Below are 12033 nucleotides of genomic sequence, written 5' to 3'. Positions count from 1 at the left end.
TTATTTATTTATTTATTTATTTATTTATTTATTTATTTATTTATTTAAGAGAGCAAGAATGAGAGAGAGAGAGCGCGCACATGAGAGGGGGGAGGGTCAGAGAGAGAAGCAGGCTCCTCGCTGAGCAGGGAGCCCGATGCGGGACTCGATCCTGGGACTCTGGGATCATGAGCTGAGCCGAAGGCAGTTGCTTAACCAACTGAGCCACCCAGGCGCCCTGGAGCTTCCCATTGTTAACAGGAACCATTTGGGAGCCTGTTAAAATGCAGATTTTGATTTAGCAGGTTCAGGGCAGGACCTGAGATTCTGCAGTTCTTGCAAAGTACCAGGGGAAGCCAGAGCCCACTTGGAGGAACAAGGCTTTACCTCTAAGTAGTCAGGACTGTATACAGCAGTCCCCCTTTATCTGCAGGGGATACTTCCAAGCCTCCCAGTGGATGCCTGAAACCGTGGATAGTACTGAACCTTGTATGTACTGTTTTTTCCTATACATACATCCCATCAGGTTTGATTTATAAATTATGCCCAGTGGGAGATTAACAACAACTCATAATAAAATAGAACAATTATAACAATCTGCAGTAATAAAGGTTATGTGAATGTTGTCTCTCTCTCTCTCAAAATACCTGACTATACTGTACTCACACTTCTTGTGATGATAATGGGATGATAAAACGCCTGCCTGGTCAGGTGAAATGAGAATGATGTAGGCACTGTGACAGAGCATTAGGCTACTACTGACCTTTTTTTTTTTTCCGGATTTATTTATTTATTATTTTAGAGAGAGAGAGCATGGGGGGAGGGGCAGAGAGAGAGGGAGAGAGAGAATCTCAAGCAGATTCTGTGCTGAGTGCAGAGCCCGGCGCAGGGCTCGATCCCACAACCCTGAGATCATGACCTGAGCCGAAACCAAGAGTCGGAGGCTTAACCGACTGAGCCACCGAGGCACCCGTACTACTGACCTTCTGACGATTTGTCATAAGGAGGATCATCTGCTTCTGGACTGCGGTTGACTGGGTGACCGCGGTGGAAAATGAACTCTTAACTGCTTTTACCTGCCTCTCACGGCCACCACCAGGTGGCAGCACACCTACCTCTCTGGCCGCTGTCGATTCTCTCTTCTCAGGACCAAGAACAGGATTGGAGCCTTCCTTCTCTTCAGGGTTTGTAATCTGTGATTCACTCAGAGTGAGAACCATTCCAGGCCTCCGAGGCCTTCTCTCTGCTGCTCCAGTGGGAGCTGGCTGCTTTCTGCTCTGTGCTCATGCAGGCACCTCGGACACAGCACTCAGAGGACCCTGGAACCTTCTCTCTGTGTTGGTGTTCCCTACGGATGGGACACAGAGGCCCTGGTTCGTCCTCTTACCATCCCTCAGCACCAAAGACGGTGCCCTGTTTTCAGTAAATGCAGGCATCTGGAATCGACCTAAAGGATGCTCATGATACTTTTTCCTTACTATAAATGCAATGTTTTCTTTAAAATTACAAAATATAGAAAAGGAAAACAAGAAAACATGAATTCTCCATAAACTCACCTGCCCCCCCCCCCAAATTAATATATTTGTGATTTGGTCATTTAGTCGTATTCCATGCTTTCATAATTATACATTTTTCTTTTTTTTTTTATAAAAAATGAAATGGGGACATAAATTTGAATTGATAAAATGTGTGTACTAAAACTTAATCAGTTTTGCCTTTTTTAGCTTGAAAGAAAAATTTCAGGCTAGGGCAAAATCTCTTTTTGAAATGATTTATTTCTGTTTTCTAACACTTCTGAGCACTGTTGCAATTTCAGAAGATCTCTTTGTTTTAATTTTTAATTTCAAATCTGCTTATGTATTTACTAAATATCACTGTAGAAAATTTGTAAAAACATAGTTTTATGTAAAAAGAAAAATTTATTGTGATTATACTTTGGCATATTTTATCCAGTCTTTTTGTTGGTGTTGTTCAGCACTTACGTAATCATCTTTTGAAAAGCAATCTGTGATTATAATATACAAGCAACTTTATATTCTGATGTTTCTTTTGTCTCTTACTAAGCTTATAGAAAATTTAGAAAAAAACTAGACAAATTCAGAGTAATAAATAAGTCACCCACATCTACCCAGGGGTACCTTTGCCAGCACCTTTCCTTCTATGTGTCTTTACATTGTTAGTATCATTCTCTGGTTTCTTTCCTGACATGTGGAACTTTCTCTGACCCATTGCTTAACTATTCTGAACCACACAGCCGTGCATTTATTATACAACTGCATCTAATTATACTGGCCATCTTAGTCTATTTCTGTTCAGTGTCAAGTGACTTTTATACTAATTTCCCTAGTGGAAGAATGTTGTTCTAGAAAAGATTTTAATGGCATGAGGCTGGGGGACAAGTAACACATGATAGTGAAGGAAGTTGCTCCTTTTCCAAGGATCCTGTTTCTCTGTAATGTGAGCTTTCACCATTTCTGTGTGTTCATAGGTATTTTAGGATGAAGGTGGGAGGGCCAAGTCCCTGTCAGAGCACATAGATGTTTTCTGGGCTTCCAGCTGAGGTGATGTAGGTCTTCCTTTGCTAAGTGGTTTCCATTTCTTTTTCTCTGGAGGATGGTGCTAAAGTGGGTCTTGCTTCTCTCTGGCACCTGAAGGTCTCTTGAGTAGAGGGCAATGAGCCCCTGAAGTCGGTGTGTGTATGTGTGTGTTTCTTGTGTTCTGACTTGATTTGTTGAAAGGTGACCCAGGTGTGCATCAGAAGGCACAGCAGATAATGTTGGAGCTCTGCTTGGATCCCCTGGATCCCTTTCACCATTTGTGTGCCCCTCGACGTGGGGGTGCCTTGACTTTGGGAAGCTAGCACCTAAGGCTTCCTCTCAAGGAGAACAGCGTATGGAGCCACTTTTGCTGGGGCTCCTTTAAACTAGAAGTGCCTGAGGACTTACATCCTCCCAGGGCAGCCTATAGCCAGTGATAGATCGAGGTGAGAATTTGAAAGCCCGTCTTCCTGGCCTTGGATGGGGATAGCTGTGAGGGGTACTCTCACTCCAGAGCTCCCCTGGGGGATCAGGCAAGGCCACCTGGCTTCCTTCTGGCCCCTAATCTGCTTCCCACCCGTCACCTCCTTCGTGAATTACTTGCACACAAATCCTTGACCCAGGGCCTACTGCTGGGAAACCTGATGAAGGTAGGATGTTTTTCATTTTTTTTCGCATTTTCAAATAGTCCATCTCTTTTAAAGTGTTCCTACTTCGTTGGAACACGACATTGAACCTTTTGTTCATTTCTGCACAGTGTGACAGCACCTAATGCTATGGGCCGGGCCCTTTTCATTGGGTGTGAAAGCACGTCCAGTTTTGCTCCCTGATGTGCTCAGTAATATTCTATTTTAAGCGAGAGTGCTTTTTGAGTGTATCACCTGATAGCAAATAAAACATTTGCCCATTTCAACATTCTGTCAGGGGGGGTTTTCTAATCATGGCTACTTTCTCAAATAAACTGAACTAAGGGGATATTGTCTTCCCTTCTTTGGCCAGAGAGGTGGCTCCTTCTTCTCGGGTTTTTCTGCTGGCCAGTGAGACGCGTGGGTGGCTGGCATGTGGTGCTAAGCCCTCCTGTTTCTGTCACTTCCCTCAACTCTTATGTTAGTTATCTATTGCTGTGTAACAGACTGCTCCCAAATTTAGTCGCTTTAAACAACAAGCATTTATTTCGCTCGTGACCCTGCAGGCCAGCAGTTTAGGCTGGGTTGTTCTCATAGCTTTAACTGAATTCCTCCCAGAGGCTGTGGTCTTGCTGATCTTGGCCAGGCTCTTTCACATCTATGGACCCTCAGTTTGGACAACCGGACTGATTCCTCTTTGTTCTATGCTGTCTCTTGTCCCCCTGAAGTCGAGACTGGACCTGTTCACTTGGCAGAGGCCAGGGTCTCAAGAGAGTGAATAGAACTAAGCCAGGCCTCTTGAGGCCCCACCTTAGAACCAGGACAAAAATCACACTGCATTCTATTGGTCATACCAAGTCTGGAAGCCAGGCTGGAATCCAGGGTGGGGAAGAGAATAGGCTCCACCTCTTGATGGAAGGAGACCCGAAGTCATGGGGCAAACAAGGGGCTCCGCGGAAGGGTGGCAAACCGGGGTAACTTTTGCAATCTCCCTCAGCTGTGATCTCTGTATTCGGAGGCATCGTGTGCTTGTTTTGCAGGACTGAACAATGGTGACGGACCTGTTAGTGAGACCGACATTTTCCGGAAGGCCTCTGAGCAGCTGGTGAAGTACATGAACTCAGGAAGCCGGCTACTGCCTAAAAACTTTCTGAAGCAAGAAGTCGTTCAGAGGTTCTTGCGCCTTCTTTCTTCTCTGCAAGGTAACTTTCCTCACAACATTTAGTTGTGCCAAAGATGACTTATGCCTATTAGAACTCTTTTCTGACATCTTTTTTTTTTTAAAGATTTTTTATTTATTTGCGAGAGAGAGAATGAGAGACAGAGAGCATGAGAGGGAGGAGGGTCAGAGGGAGAAGCAGACTCCCCACCGAGCAGGGAGCCCGATGCGGGACTCGATCCCGGGACTCCAGGATCATGACCTGAGCCGAAGGCAGTCGCTTAACCGACTGAGCCACCCAGGCGCCCCTCTTTTCTGACATCTTTAAAACAATTAATTAAAAGCATGAAAGTGATGAGCTATGTGTGAAACATTCAAATAGCACAGAACGTTATTCAGCAGAAAGTCCGTATCATCCACCCTGAACATTAGTACCTAAGTCCCATCCCCAGTGTCAGTCTCTGTGTCTGGTTTTTCATGTATCCTGCTAGAAGTACTTTTGCCTATACGATCCCTTTTTATTTTATTTATTTATTTATTTATTTATTATTTTTTAATTTTTTTTTAAGATTTTGTTTATTTGACAGAGAAAGACACAGCGAGAGAGGGAACACAAGCAGGGGGGAGTCGGAGAGGGAGAAGCAGGCTTCCTGCAGAGCCACCCAGGCGCCCCCGGGATATTTAAAAAGGGATCGTATAGGGGCGCCTGGGTGGCTCAGTCGTTAAGCGTCTGCCTTCGGCTCAGGTCATGGTTCCAGGGTCCTGGGATCCAGCCCCGCATCGGGCTCCCCGCTCTGCAGGAAGCCTGCTTCTCCCTCTCCGACTCCCCCCTGCTTGTGTTCCCTCTCTCGCTGTGTCTTTCTCTGTCAAATAAATAAATAAAAATAAAATAAAAATAAATACCCCGGATATTTCTTTCTTCCCTAGATATTAGCTAATGTTGGTATATAAGGTTATTGTGGAATTGAATGTTAATTTTTTTTTCATTGTGGGGAAATCAGGAAAGTTCTAGAAAAGGACTTCAGATGACACATTTTAGGTAATTAGGGAAGATTCTAGAAACCCTAAGTAGGTGAAATTTAGTATTTTTTAGGTTGGCAGTCAGCATGGACACGTTCAAAGGGTTGAGATTTCTTAATTTTCCAGAGAATGAGGGAAGGGGTGGCCAGTGGAACAAAAATGCTCTTCAGGGGATGCAGCAGATCTTAGTGTTTAAGGCTTGGAGTTTTACATTTTCATCTTAATTCTACCACTTAGCAGATCTGTGACCCTGGGCCAATTATTTAACTTCTTAAGTGTCCGTTCCTTCACTCCTGCATTAACTAGGGTACTAATCTGCTGAGATGATGGATGTCGAGCACTTAGTCCAGGGTCCTGCACACAGAATTGTTTTTCTTGTTTTCAAGTTAAATATTAAATATTAAAATGAATATTCGTGTTAGAAATCCTGGAGAATGGTGGGAAGCAAAAACTAGCAAATGCAAATTAAATTGCTCTTATTTAGGTTAACTCTTGATTTCTTTCCTTCTCTTTCTTCCTGCTTTCTTACTGGTAGGGTTGCCAGACAAGTTATAGAATGCTCTTAGCTCTTAACTTTTTAATTATTCTATAGTGTCTCCCTGTATTTTAGTGCTCCTTAAGCAGAACACTCTTAATATTATGCAAAACTTAAGCTGGGCTCTTGCCCTTCTGATCTCAGTAGAATGCCCTGACTCACGTAATCTCCAAGACAGTCAGTTCTGCTCTCCTGGGCCAGGCTCTACTCCCCTTAAAATATTTCTGACCTTCCCAAGAAGGTCACACCTCCAGTGCTTATACTGACAATTACGAGTGGTTGAGTACTGCCCAAAGTAATTACTTGCTTATATTTCCCCCAGAGGTTAAAAATACCGACGGATAATTCTTGTTAATTATGCCTAAATGTGTTGGGTGGTATCTGGGGGCAGGAGTCATATGAACCTTTTTGGGAGTGTGGTGTATTCTTATTTTTGAAAGAAATTCCTCCTGACCTGGTCTGTGACATTAACCGTGACTGCGCCAACACCTTCATCAAGTTTTTACTGGAGAAACAGAAATGGCCGGAAGTGCTTCTGTTGCTGACCCGCAAAGTAAGCGGGGAGCCACCGCTGGGAGACTGCCTCATCAAGGGCTGCAACTTCTCAGACCTTGACCTCTGCGCTGTCATCCCCCGCCTCAGCGCCTGGGACCCTCGGAGGATGCAGCTCCTGGGCTGCCTCATCGACAGTGGAGGTGAGAATGCTCATGATGGACACTGGGGACTTGTCCCTTGGGACACCACTGGTACCAGGTCTTTCACTTGACTTTGGAGACTCCTTTAAATTCTGGCCCATTCTCTTCCTCCATAGCTTCTCATTTTGCAACAGCGACCAGGTTAATGCCGTTAGTGGGTGCTGGCCTTGTAGGAATTCTGCGTCTTTGTGAACTCTATTCACCTCTGTTGTCTTTTCTTCTGCCTTGTGTGAGAGACCTCAGGTGCGTGCAGGGGGGCCCTTGGCCCCGGTTGTGGCGCACAGGGTCCTTTCCTCACGACTGCCGGCTGGACTTTTCCCTGCACCCAGTATGCTGCGTGAGTCCCTGTCAGCTCTCCAGCATTCTTTTCTAATCGGTGGATTAGGATTTGAGGTGCTTCTTTGTAAAGAAACAGCCGAATAATTGGTGGGTGGATACATCTACTGCTGTAATCAGTGCAATCACACTTGGCTGGATGTATGTCTGGAGAGAGCCAGCATCTTGCTGGATTGCGTTTTTTTTTTAATTTATTTTGTAAAGGTTTAATTTATTTATTTGAGAGAGACCGAGAGCACGAGAGGAGGGAAGAGCAGAGGGAGAGGGAGAAGCAGACTCCAGCAGGGGAGCCCAGTGTGGCACTCGATCCTAGGATGGCGAGGTCATGGCCTGAGCCAAAGACAGACGCTTAACTGACTGAGCCACCCAGGTGCTCTGGATTGGGTTTTATTTTAAATGCACCAGCCTCCTCCTGCCCCCAATTCCCACCCCCCTACTAATGCCACTACTGGTTGTGTGGCCTTGGGCATGCTCTATCTGCCTCCGTGTCCTTGTTTATAAAATGGGAACGTTAACAGTCCTCTTTCTCAGGGCTGTTTTGAATGTTAAATGAGCTCACGCATGCAGGTTCTTGGAAGAGCAGTGCGGCTGACCTGCTTGCTCGGCTGTTCAAGAGGGAATGTCCTTTATTGGTCCTTTGCTCTCAAAGCGCCATACAAAGCCTTTGGGCATTGGCTGTTCCCCACAGGTTCCAAGAGGTCGATGGAATGCCTCCTATAGTTTATTTCTTCAAAACCATTCCTCGAGTGGAATGTTACTACCTTTGCCTGGAAACTGCGGCGGTCATGGGCTTCCTATTTTATTCCTGAGTCAGCCAGTGCTTACGAAGCGCCTCCCTGGAATTGGTTGCTGGGGACCAGGGACAAAGTGAAAGTGTGGCTGCTGCGTGGGGGTGTGTGGATCGCAGGGGTGCAGGTCAGGGAGACTGCGGTGCAGAGGGGAGGCGTGGACCGAGCTAAAGGGAAGCTGATGTTAGGGGTGGAGAGGTGTCAGGGAAGATGCCATTTGAGGGTAGATGGGCATCCTCAGGAAGAAGCGTCATAGAAGCAACGGACGTAGGAAGCCATGCTCATATCCCCATCACCGACTATGTATCAGGTAGGGTGTTAGGCAGCCACTGGGGTTTCCGTTGTTCCGGGCCCCGTCCACACTCCCGGGCAGGGCTGAAGATGGGGCCCTGGGACACGAAGGGGAGCAGGAGAGTGGGGAGAGGCACAGCCCATGAATGGGACACTGGAAGGAGTTGGGCTTTCACTCTGAGGGCTCTGGGAAGCCTTCGCCTCAGAAGTCGGGTCAGCATCAGCTCTTCCCTTGGAGTATAAGGCAGACGTGGTCCCTCCTCCTCAGGTGAGCCAGGTGGTCACTTGGCACAGGGTACATCCCTCATGGGGATGCGCCTTTCTCCTCTGCCTCCTCAGCCTTGCCCGAGGGTCTCCACGACAGCCAGGAGACGCCGCTTGTCATGTGCCTGAAACATGAGGACTTCGAGCTGGCGTTTCTTCTCTTGACCAAGGGTGCAGACCCCCGCAGTATCTCCCTCACGGAAGGGGATACTCCTTTGCATGCAGCACTCCACATCTTTTTAGACATCAAAGGTAGGCCTTTATTTTTTAAGCAGTCTTTTCTTTGAAGAGGAAGCTGGATATTAGAACTGATGCTATGCTTTTTCATCTTTCCTATTGGGAAAACCAACGATCTGAAAAAGGACTGTTTCTTGGTCAGGCCCACCCATTATCTTCTGGCCCCTCACCCACAGCTGGATGAGAAGGAGCAACCATCATGGTGAATGGTCAGCGTGGGTTGATTGAGGAGGATTCTTAAGTTTCAAAGTTGGCTGTCCTCCAGATGTGGCCAGATATCCCTTGGGAGCAAACTATCCCTGGTTTTCAACCACTGGCTTACCAAGTGCTTGGGGAGGTGTGGCGTTCTGAGATGCCCCTGGCTGGCATCTCTCCAGATCCAGGGGTCTCTGTTCCCTGGGAAGAGCGGCTCAGCACTCAAAGCGTTTTGTTTATGTCTTTCAGCTGACATCGGTTTTAACTTCCTCAGCTACCTGTTGGATCTCTTCTGGTCCAACCCCACTGAATTTTGCTACCTCAACCCCAACAGCCAGGACAGCAATGGGAACACGCTGATGCACATCATCTTCCAGAAGGGCATGCTGAAGCGCATGAAGAAGCTGATAGACCTGCTGGTGAAGTTTGACATCAACTTGAACTTGAAGAACAAAGAAGGCAAAGATGCGAGGCACCGGATTAAGAAGAATGATGCTCTGCTCTTGACCTGGAACAAAGCTGTGATGGAGAACAAGCGGAGGAACCGGCAGGACTTTGCTGCCCACCCGGGGAAGCTCCCGAGGCCCACTGCCTCTGGTCACATGTCTCAGCTCAAGTTCCAGGGTTCATCCAAGTCACTGCCGTGCAGCGTCCCTGCCAGGACCCTGCCTGAAGGAACCATGGTTCCCGACAGCTGGGAGACTCTCCCGGATGCCCAGGCGATGAGGCAGGAGCCTGGAGCTGTCAGGCCCTGCTCTCTGAGAGACCGCCTGGTGCAGGACATCATGGGTTTAATTCAGCAGGTTGAATTGGATACGTCCCTCTCTGAGGACTGTCCTCAGGACTCCGAGCCTCTGGAGACAGGCGTTGGTACAGAAGTAAAGAAGAACGAGCTCCAGCGAGCCCTGGGGCCTCAAGGCTCTGACTCTAGTGGGAACAACCACAGCGTCCTTGAGGCAGGGGATGGATGTGCTCAGGCAGGCCTCGTGGCCTCGGAGCTCATTCCTGCTGGCCACAGAGGGAGTGAGGGCAGCGATGATCCGGACAGCTGGAACACGCAGGACATCGAGGCCTGCCTCCAGGACTTTGAGAACATGACGTGGGAGATCGAGTGCACTTCGGAAATGCTGAAAAAGCTGTCCAGCAAGGTCATGACGAAGGTCATGAAGAAGAAAATCATCTTAGCTATCCAGCAGCTGGGGAATGGTGAGTGGACGCAGGGCCTGCAGAAGCGGCTGAAGCACCTGAAGGGAAGCATCCGGCTCTTCGAGGCCAAGCTGGACAAGGGGGCCCGAATGCTGTGGGAGCTGGCCATTGACTTCTCCCCTCGATGCAGTGAGAACCCAGAGAAGATCATCGCTGCCACAGAGCGGAACCTGCACAGCCCAGAGAAGTCGGGTCGGGTCTACACAGAAATCATTCGGATCTGGGACATTGTCTTGGACCACTGCAAGCTGTCGGACTCCATCAGCGCCATCTGTAGTGCCTACAACCGGGGCCAGTCCTGTGTCCTGCGGAAGAAGCTGAAGGGCATCCACCAAGGCCAGATGTCAGCCAACGTGAAGGTCCAAAAGCGCATACCCCGCTTCTACGTGGAGGACACGGAGGCCGAGAATAGCTGGGAGCACGTGAACCCCGAGTATTTCCCACCGGCCAGCGCGGTGGAGACGGAGTATAACATCATGAAGTTCCACAGCTTTAGCAACAGCATGGCCTCCAACATCCTCAACGACACAACAGCGACGGTGGAGTACCCCTTCAGGGTGGGTGAGCTGGAGTATGCCGTGATCGACCTCAACCCCAGGCCACTGGAGCCCATCATCCTCATTGGGCGGAGCGGCACTGGGAAGACAACTTGCTGCTTGTATAGGCTGTGGAAGAAATTCCACATTTACTGGGAGAAGGCTGAGAAGGCAGGAAGCCCGTTGCTGACCAAGCAGTTGTGGATGAAGAGAAGGTTGGAAGTGGAACCCGGAAAGGAAGGTCCCCAGACGGAGGAAGAGGACAAGGAGGAGGAAGAGGACAAGGAGGAAGAGGAAGGTTCCATGGAAGCAGAAACAGCGGACAGCATAGATGAGGAGCAGGATAGCGAAGCCTGTGCAGGGGGATCCAGTGGGGAGCCCGGGGAGCCAGGCCAGGCGGTGGAAGTGTGCGCCACAGAGCATCCCCACCAGCTGGAGCATTTACATCAGATCTTCGTGACCAAGAACCATGTCCTGTGCCAGGAGGTGCAGAGGAATTTCACTGAGCTTTCCAAGTCTACCAAGGCCACCAGTCACTACAAACCACTGGAACCCAATGTCCACAAACTTCAGGACTTAAGGGATGAGAACTTTCCTCTCTTTGTCACTTCCAAGCAGCTGCTTCTCCTGCTTGATGCTTCTCTGCCCAAACCATTTTTTCTGAGAAATGAAGATGGCAGCTTGAAAAGAGCCATCGTGGGATGGTCCAACCAGGAAGAGTTGACCATCCCCAATTGGCAAGAGGATGAGGAGGAGGCCGAGGCAGATGGGGACAATGGCGAGGAGGATAAAGCTGCAGAAACACGTACGTGTGACAGTGACCCCCGGGTGTATGTGACATTTGAGGTGTTCACCAATGAAATATGGCCCAAAATGATCAAAGGGAAAACCTCCTACAACCCTGCACTGATTTGGAAAGAAATAAAATCTTTTCTGAAGGGGTCTTTTGAGGCCCTCAGCTGCCCCCAGGGGAGGCTCACAGAAGAAGCGTATAAGAAATTAGGGAGGAAGCGGTCCCCCAATTTCAAGGAAGACCGGAGCGAGATCTACAGTCTCTTCTGCCTGTACCAGCAGATCAGGTCTCAGAAAGGTTATTTCGACGAAGAAGATGTTCTGTATAACCTGTCCCAGAGGCTGTCAAAGCTCAAGGTGCTCCCGTGGTCCATCCATGAGCTCTATGGCGATGAGATTCAGGACTTCACCCAAGCCGAGCTGACACTGCTGATGAAATGCATCAATGACCCCAACGCCATGTTCCTCACGGGGGACACGGCCCAGAGCATCATGAAGGGCGTGGCCTTCCGCTTCAGTGACCTGCGCTCTCTGTTCCACTATGCCAGTAGAAACACCGTGGACAAGCAGTGTGCCGTCCGGAAGCCCAAGAAGATCCACCAGCTGTACCAGAATTACAGGTCCCATTCGGGTATGTCTGGCCTTTGTGCTTGCCTGCAGGGGAGCTGGTTGGCCGTCATCTTGCACTGCTTTGGTTAGGCTTTTGTAGCTGAAGTAAGGAGAGTATGTTGGAGTTTGCTGGGAAATGCACCCATGCACAAGAAGTCTTATGGTTTCTGCCGCTCGTCATTCGTAGATTGGTAATTCAAGCTGTGGTTGAATGGAAATTACATTTTA

At 48.5% G+C, this 12033-nt stretch overlaps 1 protein-coding gene across 1 annotated transcript in view; it reads left to right on the top strand.

Annotated features, from left to right (window-relative positions):
• TRANK1 (tetratricopeptide repeat and ankyrin repeat containing 1) overlaps nucleotides 1–12033 on the top strand; it is an 82398-nt gene that overhangs the window by 32025 nt on the left and 38340 nt on the right. Inside the window, exons 9-12 of the mRNA XM_034991895.1 lie at nucleotides 4183–4344; nucleotides 6297–6551; nucleotides 8306–8482; nucleotides 8912–11827. Coding sequence (XP_034847786.1) covers nucleotides 4183–4344; nucleotides 6297–6551; nucleotides 8306–8482; nucleotides 8912–11827 — 3510 coding nt within the window. The remainder of the gene's footprint in view (nucleotides 1–4182; nucleotides 4345–6296; nucleotides 6552–8305; nucleotides 8483–8911; nucleotides 11828–12033) is intronic.

The sequence above is a fragment of the Mirounga leonina genome, unplaced genomic scaffold (assembly GCF_011800145.1).
Source record: "Mirounga leonina isolate KUSES-001 unplaced genomic scaffold, KU_Mleo_1.0 Mir_115, whole genome shotgun sequence".
Lineage (NCBI taxonomy): Eukaryota > Metazoa > Chordata > Mammalia > Carnivora > Phocidae > Mirounga > Mirounga leonina.
This window is presented reverse-complemented; position numbering and strand designations above follow the sequence as displayed.